Source organism: Phoenix dactylifera, chromosome 2 (assembly GCF_051530095.1).
Source record: "Phoenix dactylifera cultivar Ajwa chromosome 2, Ajwa_hap1_PhDact_Kaust_v1.1, whole genome shotgun sequence".
NCBI lineage: Eukaryota > Viridiplantae > Streptophyta > Magnoliopsida > Arecales > Arecaceae > Phoenix > Phoenix dactylifera.
Window position 1 is genome coordinate 39,327,943 of NC_143191.1, and position 13,032 is coordinate 39,340,974.

Genomic DNA, 13,032 nt, shown 5'->3' on the forward strand with positions numbered 1-13,032 from the left:
TTACAACCAGATAATGATGGCCCCACAGGACGAGAAGAAAACTGCCTTTATAACAGACCGGGGGCTGTACTGCTACAAGGTAATGCCCTTCGGTCTGAAGAATGCTGGCGCCACTTACCAGCGCCTCGTCAACAAAATCTTCAAAGAGCAAATCGGCCGGAACATGGAGGTGTACGTGGACGATATGCTGGTGAAGAGCCGCCAGGCAGACCAGCACATCGTGGATCTGGAGGAGACTTTCACCACCTTGCGGAAGTTTCGCATGAAGCTGAACCCAGCGAAGTGCGCCTTTGGCGCTTCGGCCGGGAGGTTCCTCGGTTTCATTGTCAACCAGCGGGGTATCGAAGCCAACCCGGACAAAATCAAGGCCATCCAAGGTATGTCCCCTCCGACCAAAGTGAAGGAGGTTCAGGAGCTCGCTGGAAGGGTCGCCGCGCTCGGACGATTTGTGGCAAAATCGGCCGAACGCTGCCAACCATTCTTCAAGGTGTTAAAACGCCCGAAAGACTTCCTCTGGACGGCCGAATGTCAAGCAGCATTCGACCAGCTCAAGAAATACCTGGCGTCTCCTCCCCTGCTGTCCAAGCCGCAAGAAGGGGAGATGCTCTACCTCTATCTGGCGGTCTCCCCAACCGCGGTCAGTGCGGTGCTGGTTCGGGAAGAGGCAAAGCTCCAGAAGCCCGTGTACTACATCAGCCGGGTCCTACGGGATGCCGAGGCGCGGTATACGAAGGCTGAAAAGATCGCCTTCGCGCTGCTGACCGCGACCAGGAGGCTCCGCCCCTATTTTCAGGCCGCATCCGCCTCGAAGAACGCGCGTATCGCGGCCGCTTAACTGGCACTCCTCGCAAGCAGCAACTGGCCGGTCCGATTTTTCAGGTAACGCCTCAATTAGCATTTAATGGCCTTCTGGTGTTCCCCAGGCGACGCTTCGAGAGGAGGAGAAACACGATCGCAGCTGGCCACGGAAAAACCCCGTCGAGCGGCAAGTGACAGGCGCGTGGCCAACGAGCCTGAAGCCCCGACCGGTCGCCTCGGCTTGCGCCAGCCTTGGCCGACCAACGAGCGGAATTTCCCGAGGCTCGGCCCTCGGATGCCAGGCTAACCCGATGATCATCCCGGGAGCAGACTAGCCTGAAGCCCCGACCGGTCGCCTCGGCTTGCGCCAGCCTTGGCCGACCAACGAGCGGAATTCCCCGAGGCTCGGCCCTCGGATGCCAGGCTAACCCGATGATCATCCCGGGAGCAGACTAGCCTGAAGCCCCGACCGGTCGCCTCGGCTTGCGCCAGCCTTGGCCGACCAACGAGCGGAATTCCCCGAGGCTCGGCCCTCGGATGCCAGGCTAACCCGATGATCATCCCGGGAGCAGACTAGCCTGAAGCCCCGACCGGTCGCCTCGGCTTGCGCCAGCCTTGGCCGACCAGCGGAAGAATTTCCTGAGGCCTAACCCTCGGATGCCTGGCCTAGCGCCGGAAGAATTTCCTGAGGCCTAACCCTCGGATGCCTGGCCTAGCGCCGGAAGAATTTCCTGAGGCCTAACCCTCGGACGCCTGGCCTAGCGCCGGAAGAATTCCCTGAGGCCTAACCCTCGGATGCCTGGCCTAGCGCCGGAGGAACTTCAAGAGTCAGGAGTCGGCGAGACGCTACCAAGAGTTAAAAAGAGGAAGGACGAAAGTGAAATGAGGAAACACTTTGTTTGCATTAACTTTCGTTGCATCAGGGCCGAGACCCATACAACATGGCAAAACGCCAACATACAAAGAAAAGAACAAAGAAAAGTACAGAGAGTTAGCTTGGAGGAACCCCTGGGTCGGGAACGGCGAGCACGTCCGCGAAGGGTAGGGAGACGGTTGGAGAATCGGCAGGCAATGGCATCGGAGGGGAGTCGAGGAGGGAGACCCCACTCAGGTCAATTCCGGGGTATTTAGCGGACACCCTTGCCAGGCCTTCATCGAAGCCTAAGGCAAAGGAGTCGGACCCCGCGTCCGACATGTCACGGATGAACTCGGCGGACTGACGATAGGCCTGTACCGCCTGACGCCCGATTCCCGCGCTCTTCTCGGCCAGCGCCGCCTCCGCTCGCTCCGTAATCTGAGCTTTCGCTTCCATGACCTTCGCCACAATCCGGTCGTCCGCCTCGGAGGAGACCCTCAGCAGATCGGCCCGAGCCTCCATGTGCCTCGCCTCGGCAGCGACGCGAGCAGCCTCAGCCTCCTCCAGGCGCGAATGAAGCTCCTGGTTGCTCGCACGAGTCCCCTCCAAGGCCGACTCCAATTCGGCCAGCTTGGCTTCAAGAGATCGGGTTCGGTTGCGGGCGTTGTCGGCCGACTGCTGGGCCTTCTCCCACCTCTCCCGGAAGTCGGCAGCCTTCCGGGACTGCTTTTCGGCCCGCTCCTCCGCCTTCCTGATCTCGCTTTCGAGACCCGAGGCAACCTTGAGTTGCTCCTGAGCATCCAACAGTTGCCTCTCGAGGACGGCGAAGCCGAGTGCCCGCTCTTCGGCCACCTGGAGCCTCGTTTCGAGGTCCCTGGTCGTCCTCCCCGCCGCAGCCTGGCCTCCCTCCTCTACAGCTTTCAGTCGGCTCTCGGTCCTCGCCAGAAGCCTCGCCTGTTCCTCGTGGCTCTCCTCCAGGCGGATCATGTACTGGGCGAGCTAAGAGATAGGAAAAATGAGAGCGTCAGACGGGGACCAACAGAGCCTATAAACGACGAAAGCGACCAAAAGAACACTCACCGACATGAGACAGACGCAGCTGGCAGCTCCGACTTCAGGGATGCTCATCTGCCGGACCTGCCTACGGTCCCTCTCCAGCAGCACCGTCTCGACGAGGTTTCGGGCACCGGCGAAAGTGAAGGCCGACCCCGACTTCGCCCCGGAGCCGGACGGTGGTTCTGCAGCCTTACCCTTACCCATCGCTTGGGAGAGAGTCATGCCGACCGTGCGCGGCGCAGGGGCCGCGCCAGAGATCGACAGGGTCCCGCTCGGCCGGGGCCTCGGCGCGCCCCTCCTCGTATCATCCGAAGCCGACCGAGTCGAAGGTCGGGCTGGGGACCGACTGCGTCCGACCCGGCCGCCTCGGGCGCGCCCGGATGACACCTCCGGAAAAACGATAGTCTCATCACCGGAGGGCTGATACGGCGTCAACTGTCGGTCCGAGCCCGCGGCGTCCCCCTGATCGGTGGGCCCAGACCCGTCTGTCGGCGTCGGAGTCGCCTGCTGGCGGGGCTTCTTCGCCGGTGGGACCCCGCTCGGAGGAGTCCGTTTCTTCCTCCGGACCGCTTCCAGTAGGGACGCCCTACTAACAGCCATTGCCTTGTCCGACTGCATGACGTCGTCGATTTCTGCAAAAAGGACGAGATGGTTAGAAACTGAGAAACCGATGGAAAGAAGAAAGGAAAGAGGAGAAAAGAGCTAAAAAAGAAGTGGTGGCGGGCTCACGGTCGGCGGGGACCGAGCTCAGACCGACGTTCACCAAGGCATCCTCGGAAATAAGGCTAGCCACCGGGGGGAGCCGGCCCTCGGCAACCAACCCCCTCAAGACGGCGACGCCATCGGACTCCTCCCTCGACAACCTCGATAGGCCGATCGGGGACTTCATCGGCGTCTCCCAGGTTGTCCCGATTTCCCAAGAGGGATCTACGTCGATGAAAAAGAAACGCTCCTTCCAGCCATGAATGGAGGAAGGAGCCTCCTTGACGAGGCCGCACCCTCGCCGCGCCGCAAAGCACCACCACCCTCTGTCCCGGGGGTGGCCGTTCAGGCCATAGCATTTCCAAAAGACGTTCAGGGTGGCGGGAACCTCGTGCATGCGGCAGAGAACCTGGAAGGCCGTCAGGGTACGCCATGAGTTCGGCACCAGTTGCGTCAGCGCCACTCTTAAACCTCGAAGCACCTGCACGACTAAGTCCGAGAGGGGAAAGCGGAACCCAGCCCGAAGGATGTCCTCATTGATGGCGACCTTCCCTGGAGGAGGATGGGACATCCTCTCCTCGGGCCCCGGGAGCGTAACGTTGCAGGTTTCGGGAAGGTGGTACCGGGCCACGAACCTATCTAGGTCTTCGGGGACCAGCTCCGACTGAATGCGGTCTGCTCTTACTTCGTCCATCCCTAACGGCCAGTGAATCTACGGTCAGGACGGAGTCAAGAGGGGAGAAGGGACCGGAACGACTGGGGTACACTAATACGAAAGGAGAAAGTACGGAGGGCCCTAAATTGTAGAGTGGGGCAACTCACCGGAAGGGAAGGAAGAACGGCTCCGAGAGCGTCAAAGGAGGAGCGAACGAACAGTCCGACGGCAACGGCAGCAGCACAAGGGAGAAACTCGAGGATGCCTGTGAAGAGAAAGGCGGACAGGGGAGGGCCCCCGATTAAATAGGCGGAAAGGCGGGTGACGCCTCGGTGACGCCAGAGGACGCCTGGCTGCCGAAGGTTCGTTCGCGCCCCAAAGGCGAATCGACGCCATTAAGGATGTCCGCCGAAATCCGCAGACCGCCAGATCAGCGACAACCGCCATACGCCATAAAGAAGGCGGGGAGCTCGAAGCGCGCGCGCCTTTCTGAGGGATGGCGGCAATCTCGAAGCGTCACTCCCTTCACCCGTTCCCCTCCTGGTTCCAGGCTCGGAAGTGGGGGGCTACTGTTACGGAGGAACTTAGCCACCATGCCCCACGTGACCGGCACGCGCGCCCAGGAAGACTACGGCTGCCCCTTGATCCAGCAATCCGACCTCGGGTCGGATATCTTCGGCTCCGCAGCCCGACCCCGAGTCGGCTGCCCCTTGATCCAGCAATCCGACCTCGGGTCGGATATCTTCGGCTCCGCAGCCCGACCCCGAGTCGGCTGCCCCTTGATCCAGCGATCCGACCCCGAGTCGGATATCTTCGGCTCCGCAGCCCGACCCCGAGTCGGCTGCCCCTTGATCCAGCGATCCGACCCCGAGTCGGCAATCTCTGACAACAACAGACTGTTCCCCTGAGGCACGCCGCGGCCCCCTGCTCCACTACTCCCTGCAACGGCCGTATCCGGCGCTGTTCCACGATCCCCTGTAACAGCCGTACAAAGCGGAGCTCCACTACGCCCTGACATAGCCGTACCCAGCGCTGCCCCACGACGCCCTGTAACGACCATGTCAGTGGCAACCCCATCGCGCCACACGATGACCAATCCCCAAAAAAACCCCCCGGCCTGATATATATGCGGCTGGGGGGAAGGGGGAGGGTAAGCAAGATCTTCCAGAGTATCATCTTACCTGCTACCTCTCCTCCTTCGATCTTTCCTAACTTGATCGTCGGAGGGCCCCCACTACCCCGGTGGTGGTGTGAGGCTTGCTTGCAGGTTTCCCGGCGGAAGGCGGAGCGCAACCGAAGCAATTCCAAGGGAACCCCGTTCACACCGCTGTGCCAATCGTTCTTGATTTGAACCCCCAGCAACACCATCCATGTACTCAGTTTCGATCCTTGAAAAATTAATAAATCATCTCTTTTACTGGGTGCGCTCTGGTGTTATCTATGTGGTGGATTCTGCATGACCCTGGTGGATTATGGAGATTGGCGAAGTAGCTAGTTGATGGAGTCCTCCATCGCGGAGTGTCTTGAAGGTGTCAGTTGGTGAAGTCCTCACAAGACCCTCTTGATAGTAAGGGAAGAATCTGCTAGTTATCCCTTTCTCTTAGTTTAGTTTATCCACCTACTTCCTTTACCTCACAGTTTGGAAATTGATATAAGCTCTTTAAAATTAAAAAATATTTTTTTGAAAATTCTAGGCTTAGTTTTATTTTCCTTGCATCACTTACATTATTTTTCTTCTGGGTAACTTTGAAGCTTGCACTAGGCCACCAGCTTGCATCAGATATACGTGTGTATTTTTCATTCTTTGACTGATAGAAGCAATTATGAGGGTTGTATAATATCGTAATGTTACTTTCTGTTTGATGTCACCCAATTATTAGGGCCTATGTTACAAATTTTTAATTTCAAAGGGGGCATATTTCTATCACAACAAAAGGGGTATATATGTAAATGTTTAGACTTTCAAGGGAGTACTTTCACTTCAAAAGTGGTAAATAAAGCAAATAAGAACTTTCTGGAAGGTTTACATGCAAAAAAACCCTAATATGTTCATTCAAGTCTTAACAGTCAAGTTAAATATTTAGTTATTATAGCAAGTTTGATCTCTTTTCCTGCAGAACTCCAAATCTGATCACTTAGATGCACATCCATGAGAGGCCAAAGGCTTTGACCGTAGACTACATGCTAGACCTGGTCAAATGCTTGGCCTACATACCTGAAGAAAGGTTCAAGTCCTACACAGCTGAACTCTTTAGCAACAGGCACTATATTACAAGAATTCTGCCTTTTCGTGGCTGACAAATGACAAAACAGAATTATGATTTTAAGGACTAATAGAAATGGGGTCTGGTCGTAGGTTGGCAAATGGTCAGATTAGGTATATGGTTAACCTATTTGCACCAACAATAATTTCATGAGGATCAGACAAGAAAAAAAGCACTGTTTGTGTTCCTTATGCTACCCACTCGTGAGACCCTTAAGTGGGGCACTGCAAATTATATGCTTGCTTTGTGGAGCAGAGGTTAAATCAGATGAAGCAACATGTCATATGCTAAAATGGGGCCATCTTTATGATACTGTTAATGGATTTGCACAATCTTGAACCACAAATGCAAATATATCAACATCATTTTGACATAATGCATGCTACAAGGATATATACATAAACATATAAAGATACATATAGATGCATATGTGCAGTTCATATATCTGTATTTATGTAAGGACATGTACACATAGACCAGTATTTGTAATAAAAATGTCATATGCTGGACATGTGCCATGCATGTGAGAGGAAGTAGATTGACAGGAGGTCATCCAATCTTTTCAGTAAACCCATGAAGCATGGATACAGATACATATACGACATGTACAGATAGTCGATACAACAAGTCTTTTAAACGTAGGATATGATATGAATAGGATATGACATAAATAGGATATGATATGAATAGGATACGTCAACAAATATGTATATATATTTTTGCATGCATGCGAAAATTTTATAAAGCATTAGTTAGTCATCAAAATGACGTAGTCATACTTTATATGTAGTATTGACATCCACAAACTTTAATATGTTTCAAATTAATAGACCATAACTCGTATAATAATATCAACATTGCATACCTTGAAAATAAATCATTTATTATTAAAAGGTTAACATTATTTTTTTTTAAAAAAAAAGAAAGAACATAAGGCTCTCTCCCTCGTCCCTAGAGACATGAAGGAGATAAGCACCCCAGGTGTATCTAGGAAATACCCTATGATTATATCCATGAAGAATCTGAAACCTATTTTAGATTTCGAAAATATGGTACTTAAAGTAAGTATCCAGCATGTATCCTAGAAACAAGTATCAGTATCTAATATGTATCCAATACAAACATGGCATACAATTTAAAATATCCATGCTTCCTAGCTTAAACTAATTATATTAATTGAAAATGCACACCCTTTTTCCTGGTTCCCTTCTATTGTTTTCTCTCTAAGACCTGGACCAAGGTGTATAGTGTAGCACAAGGGAGTATCTAAAAGAAGAATGGTCAGACAGAAGCTGAGAGCTTGGAAGTTTGCATTATGTTGGTTCATAAGTTACCGATGTCTCTGATGAAATTGTTCTGTTATTCTTCTATATAGACTTAGCGGAAATCAGTATTAATGTAATTATGCATAGATCTCAGCTTCTGAAATTTTGATGGCCACACCGAGTGAATACAATTGTCTACAAAAATTGGGTTTCACAGAAATTTGTTGGAGCCAGCATTATTGTAATAAAATAAAACATAAATAAAATAAAATAATAAAAAAGATAGTTTGATGAGAAGGCGGTAATAGACCAGTTGGGTCACTTTCTAGTCAGGTCAATTAAAATAATGACATATAAAATCTTGACCCATACTCGACCTGGCCCAACACGTCATGTTAGAACCCTTTAAAGCAAAACCCACTAGGTCGACCCCCGTGACCCAATTGTAACAACCCAATACCTCACCCAAAAGCTAGCTGGAAGGTATTACTTAGGTACTCCAGTCCTCTATAAGTACCCAATATCTCCCCGGCGAAAAACCGATGCGCAACTAAACACACGCTCACACAAGTCCTCACCAACCAGACCTGATTAACCCATAACCTACTCCATTCTGCATGACCAAACCCTAAACCAGCACAACCTAGTTTGCCTCACCCAACTCTTACAACTTTTGGGGACTCAAATATGAGGTGAACTAGTATTAAAAGGAGACCCACCATTCTAAAAATCCTTACATCAGGGTGATGATTGAGCTTAAACCCTGCTGTCTTGGCCCAAATAAAACTCTAGCCTCATGACCTGAACCAGCTCAAAGCCCTGACACATGCCCAGCCCCTTTAAAGTGCAGGTCGAAAAGTTTTGACCATGGTCAAACAAAAAAAATCCCCGGCACAAACGCAGTAAATAGAAAGCAAATTTGATACAGCCAGCCATAACCAGCAGCATTTAGGTATACTTCATCAATTTTGAGCATGAAATAGCACGCAGATATTATTACCTCAATGCTGATCAAAACTCCAGATAAAGCTTTGTCCTTCGCAAAATCCAAAAAATCTGATAACTTCATGAAATTTCCTGCATTTTTATATCGAGGGTTTCGATACAATTGGTAATCCACGTCGGGGCTTGATATTGTAGCTACAATAGACAGAGAAAAAAAGTTGTTACTGAAATGTTCTTTAAAAGGGGAAAGAATGGTTTATATATCATTTTATTGCATGTTATAAAAGATCTCTATATAAATGAAAATTATGCAATTTCCATATACAAGGCAATAAACAAACAAAGTCCTTGAGAATAATGAGATTCAGGGAGCAACAAGACCAGCCTTGAACCATAAGTTAAATACTTAGTAGGTGATAAGTTGAAAAGATAATACTTTCAAGAATAACTATTGAAAGCTGTTCTTGGAATTTTAATGCTAGCAAACTTTGACATGCACTAATTAAGACATCCAGTAGAAAAATATAAATTCTACATCATGAAGAACTGCTTCCATCTCATGAAGATAGTGTTTTTTTACTCTTCTGAATTCTTTTGTCTGGTTGAACACTGGAAGCCCTTAACTACATTGAGATTTGTGTCTAACTGGGCACAGCCCAGGCCTCCTCCAAATGGAGGTTCTTGGTTTGAACCTTGGGAGATTCCCAAGGTTAGGGCAGAAGGTATTCTAGCTATCATCTCTTTCTGTTGGCTGATATTTTAGCCAGCAAGGCTGAAAACGGTATGGTATGCCTTGTTTGTCATCAAATTCAAGGGTTCAAGGGCAGCCTGGAATGTGCCTTTGGCAACTCATGTTGAGACCAGACACAACTAGGACTGACATTAGCAGTCTCGAGACTTCTGTATTCTGGTCCTCTCCTTTTACAGGTAATTGATGGAAATCGCTCTTGGACTATTCTAGCACATCAATTTCGTCATGGAGTAGGTGAAACAAATAAAAAAAATGTGCTTTCATATTTTTGGTTGCAAGATCCGCCGAACCGGGCCGAACTAAGCACCGGGCCGAACTGCTTGGTTCGGCCCGTACCAAGCCGACACATTGGAGGACCGGATCGGTTCACCTCTTTTTTTTATACAATCGGCTCCGAACCAGCCAGAATCAGTTCCAAACCAATAGAAATCGGCCGGATCCGGTCACAAACTGCCCAGACTCGGTCCAAACCAGCTGATTTTATGTGGAACCGGTGCAAACCGTCTGGTTCGCACTGAGTCGGACCGGTTCCAAACCAGACCCCCTCCCCCCTCTCTTACTTTTGCTTTAAAAGATGATTGGGAAGGCCCAAGAAGTTTCTTAGGCCTTCCCAACATATCCCACGGCAAAAAATACACTGAATTGAAAGGAGGATCCAACCCTAAATAAGGTATGCTTCCTCTTCCCTATCTCCTTTTCTCTCTTTTTTTGGACGCTAAAAAATATTTTGAAATTTGCAAAATAAGTGAAGATCATGCCAAAATTTAGAGTCATGCAAGCTACTCTCCAACTAAATTTGGTGTCCATTTATTCAAGTTTTGATGCGATCATGTGCATAGTGGCTTAGGCCCAAATTTGAAAAAATTCAAAAAATAAGCAGTCTTTGAAAAATAATTAAAAATATATAAATAAATAAATAATATGAAAAAGTAGTACTATGTATTAGATAAATCAGATGTATTTTCTAAAATAAAAATAATCTTCATCGTAACAAAATTTTGCGATTTTTAAATAATTGATAAACTGACGTACTTGATAAACCTACAGGAATGGAACCATCAATAAAGAAAGGAGTCAGAGCGTAACATTAGTTGAGATCATGGGCAAATGCTCTCGGATCGGCACCACTGAATGTGCAATTGGTGCAACACAAAGTTCAAGGAAGAAGGGGTAACCAGGTTGAAGCAGCACTTAGCTGGTGGTTGCCCCGATGTATCTATGTGCCGGAAATATCCATAGAAGGTTCAGAATAAAGTACTTCGCTGATTTCAAAGCAGCGAAGAAGAGAATTTCCAAAAAAAAGACGAAGGTGGACTACCGAGCGACAGCCACCTTCCTATCACTCCAGGAAGTCAGAGGAGGCATCCGCTCTAGATGACGAGGAGGCACAGATCCATGCTGCCATACAGGCAAGCCTGGATAATCAGTGGCAGAAAAATGATGTGGCCAAGTATAGGGCTTGATTTAGGCCCTCATACTATAAGTCGGCCTTCGGTTCTGCAAGCAGCAGGGCAGATTCAGAGTTCAAGAAGACCTCAATAAGGAGGCGGTCAATGAAGGCGATGGCCGTATTAAATCTATGCTATGGGCTTTTGATAGCAGAAAGAAATTTTCCAAAGAGATTCTACCAAGAGCCACCATTCATTATTTAGATCCACATGTTTTTCCCAGCAAGGATTCGAAGCAGTAGAGGGTCGACATAATGCTAAAGAAGGATAAGCAGGATATGTGGTGAGCTATTGGATTCTGGTTCCACTTCAGCCACATCCCAGCAAATGTGGCAAAGAATACCTACTATAGGTCTACCATTTTCTCCATACAGACTGCCGGTCTCGATGTAGATCCTCTGAAATCGAAGGACATTTACGGTAAGCTTCTTGACAATAATGATGAGCTAGAAAAGTGGATTGCCTCGTACAAGAACAAGTGGCCTATAAATAAACTGACGGTGATGTATGATGGTTGGACCAGTCCTATCAGGTGGAGCATTAACTTCTTGATATTGTAATACGAAGACTTTCTTCCATAAGTCGGTTGATGCTTCCAATCAGATGCACGACGCCATGTACAATTTCAAATTAATGAAAAAAGTGATTAATCAGGTAGAAGAGAAGAATGTCATGCAGATCATCACCGATAATGGGCCACAATATAAGGCCGTCGGAAAGATCTTGATGGAGCGGCGGCCACATATTTTTTGGACCACATGTGTTGCACATTGTGTCGACCTCATGGTGATAGAGGTTGCGAAAATTCATACGGTGCAGTAAACAATGGAGACAGCCCAAACATCACCATATATATATATATATAACCATACATGCATCTTATCACTGTGAGGAGGTATGTAGGGGAAGAAATCTTGATAGCCTCTATAAGAGAAAAGCAGTCCTATGTCAGATATTTGTCAATCCCAAGTAGCAAAATAATAGAATTGCAAGGGCCGACACTAAAGGGAGCACTATCGAAGACTTGGTGACGAGGCGGACATTATGGCAGCGGGCCGAGAAGATAGTAAAGGCTATCAAACCATTGTACAAAGTGTTTTGGGCCGTGAACAGCAAAAGGTACCCCCAGATGGGCTTCTTATATCATATGATGAGAGGGCAAAGATTTAGATCAAGAAGGCAGATCCAACGTATGCCCAGGCGTATGACATCATTTAGCAACAGTGGGATTACCAAATAAATAGACTTACATCTATCAAGTAAACAAGAACATTGAAAATTAAATTGCTTCTGTATTTGTACAATTTTAGTAAGACAATTACGAACTCTATCTGCAGCATCCTACCTAAAGCCGAAGTTTCAATATACCGTACCTGAAATTGATATAGATGACGAACTTCTGGCCGCTCTGCGTAATATGATTTACAAGATAGAGCCTAATCCAAAAGTCGAGGCTCTATGTCTAGAAGAGGTAAGTTAATTTAAGTAACAAATGTAAGTTAACTGGTATCTTTAATTATTAACATATTACAACATGGTTCTTTTTCATAGGCCAAAATATTTAGAGAGAGCATTGACAATTTTAGAGTCTCGGCAGTTGTCGTAAGTAAAAAAAATATGAATCCAGATATATTGCACATCAACGATAACTATTACCTGGCGTTAGATGGTTACTAATACAATAGTATGTTATATATAATTTTTTTTAATATTTTTGCAGTTAAATGGTGGATTTATTTTGGTTTGTCCGCAAAAAATCTTAAACAGCTAGCTATCCAAATCCTATTACTCGCATCCACAGGCATCCTATGATCCATAAGGATACAGATATGGATATAGTGCATCTAATACATCGTCTTTTGGTGGCTACTATCCTACGCAGCCTGAAGGATCTTTCGGATTGAATTTTGCTGCCGGCATATTCAGATGGACCCCTCTACAACCATATTATTAACCAGAGGATATTTCTCAGAATCAGAGCTTCAACGAGAGATCTGAAAGTGCTTATAACCCAAAGCGCGTTCCTTACTATAAGCCGCTTGGTTGGAGAAGTGAGCTGATGTGCCTCCTGACTATGTTAATGACTAGATATCTATTAGAGATATCGCCACTCAAAATTTTAGAGATTGATATGTATGTTGTACTTTAAATATATGTAATTGATTGTAATATTTTATATTTTCTACCTCATTAATTGATTTTAGGATATTTCATGTTGCTTCCTATTACATGCAACATCTCACTAATCATTTTATGTTTTGTATCACCTTAAATAACAAGATGCATCACATA

The 13,032-nt window shown here is 47.7% G+C and overlaps 2 protein-coding genes across 4 annotated transcripts in view; both read right to left on the bottom strand.

The window, feature by feature from the left end:
- LOC103713563 (glycerophosphodiester phosphodiesterase GDPDL4-like) overlaps window positions 1–13,032 on the bottom strand; it is a 41,662-nt gene that overhangs the window by 8,590 nt on the left and 20,040 nt on the right. For all 3 annotated transcript variants that reach the window (XM_008800541.6, XM_088716348.2, XM_088716349.2), the window contains one exon: window positions 8,597–8,736. In XM_008800541.6, the coding sequence (XP_008798763.2) occupies window positions 8,597–8,736 (140 nt within the window). The remainder of the gene's footprint in view (window positions 1–8,596; window positions 8,737–13,032) is intronic.
- On the bottom strand, window positions 1,790–2,916 carry LOC149768314 (uncharacterized). The gene is made up of 2 exons (XM_089929311.1): window positions 2,735–2,916; window positions 1,790–2,653 (listed from the first exon to the last, which is right to left on the bottom strand). Exons 1-2 carry the CDS (start codon window positions 2,912–2,914, stop codon window positions 1,790–1,792), a joined length of 1,044 nt encoding a protein of 347 aa, XP_089785437.1. The 5' UTR covers window positions 2,915–2,916.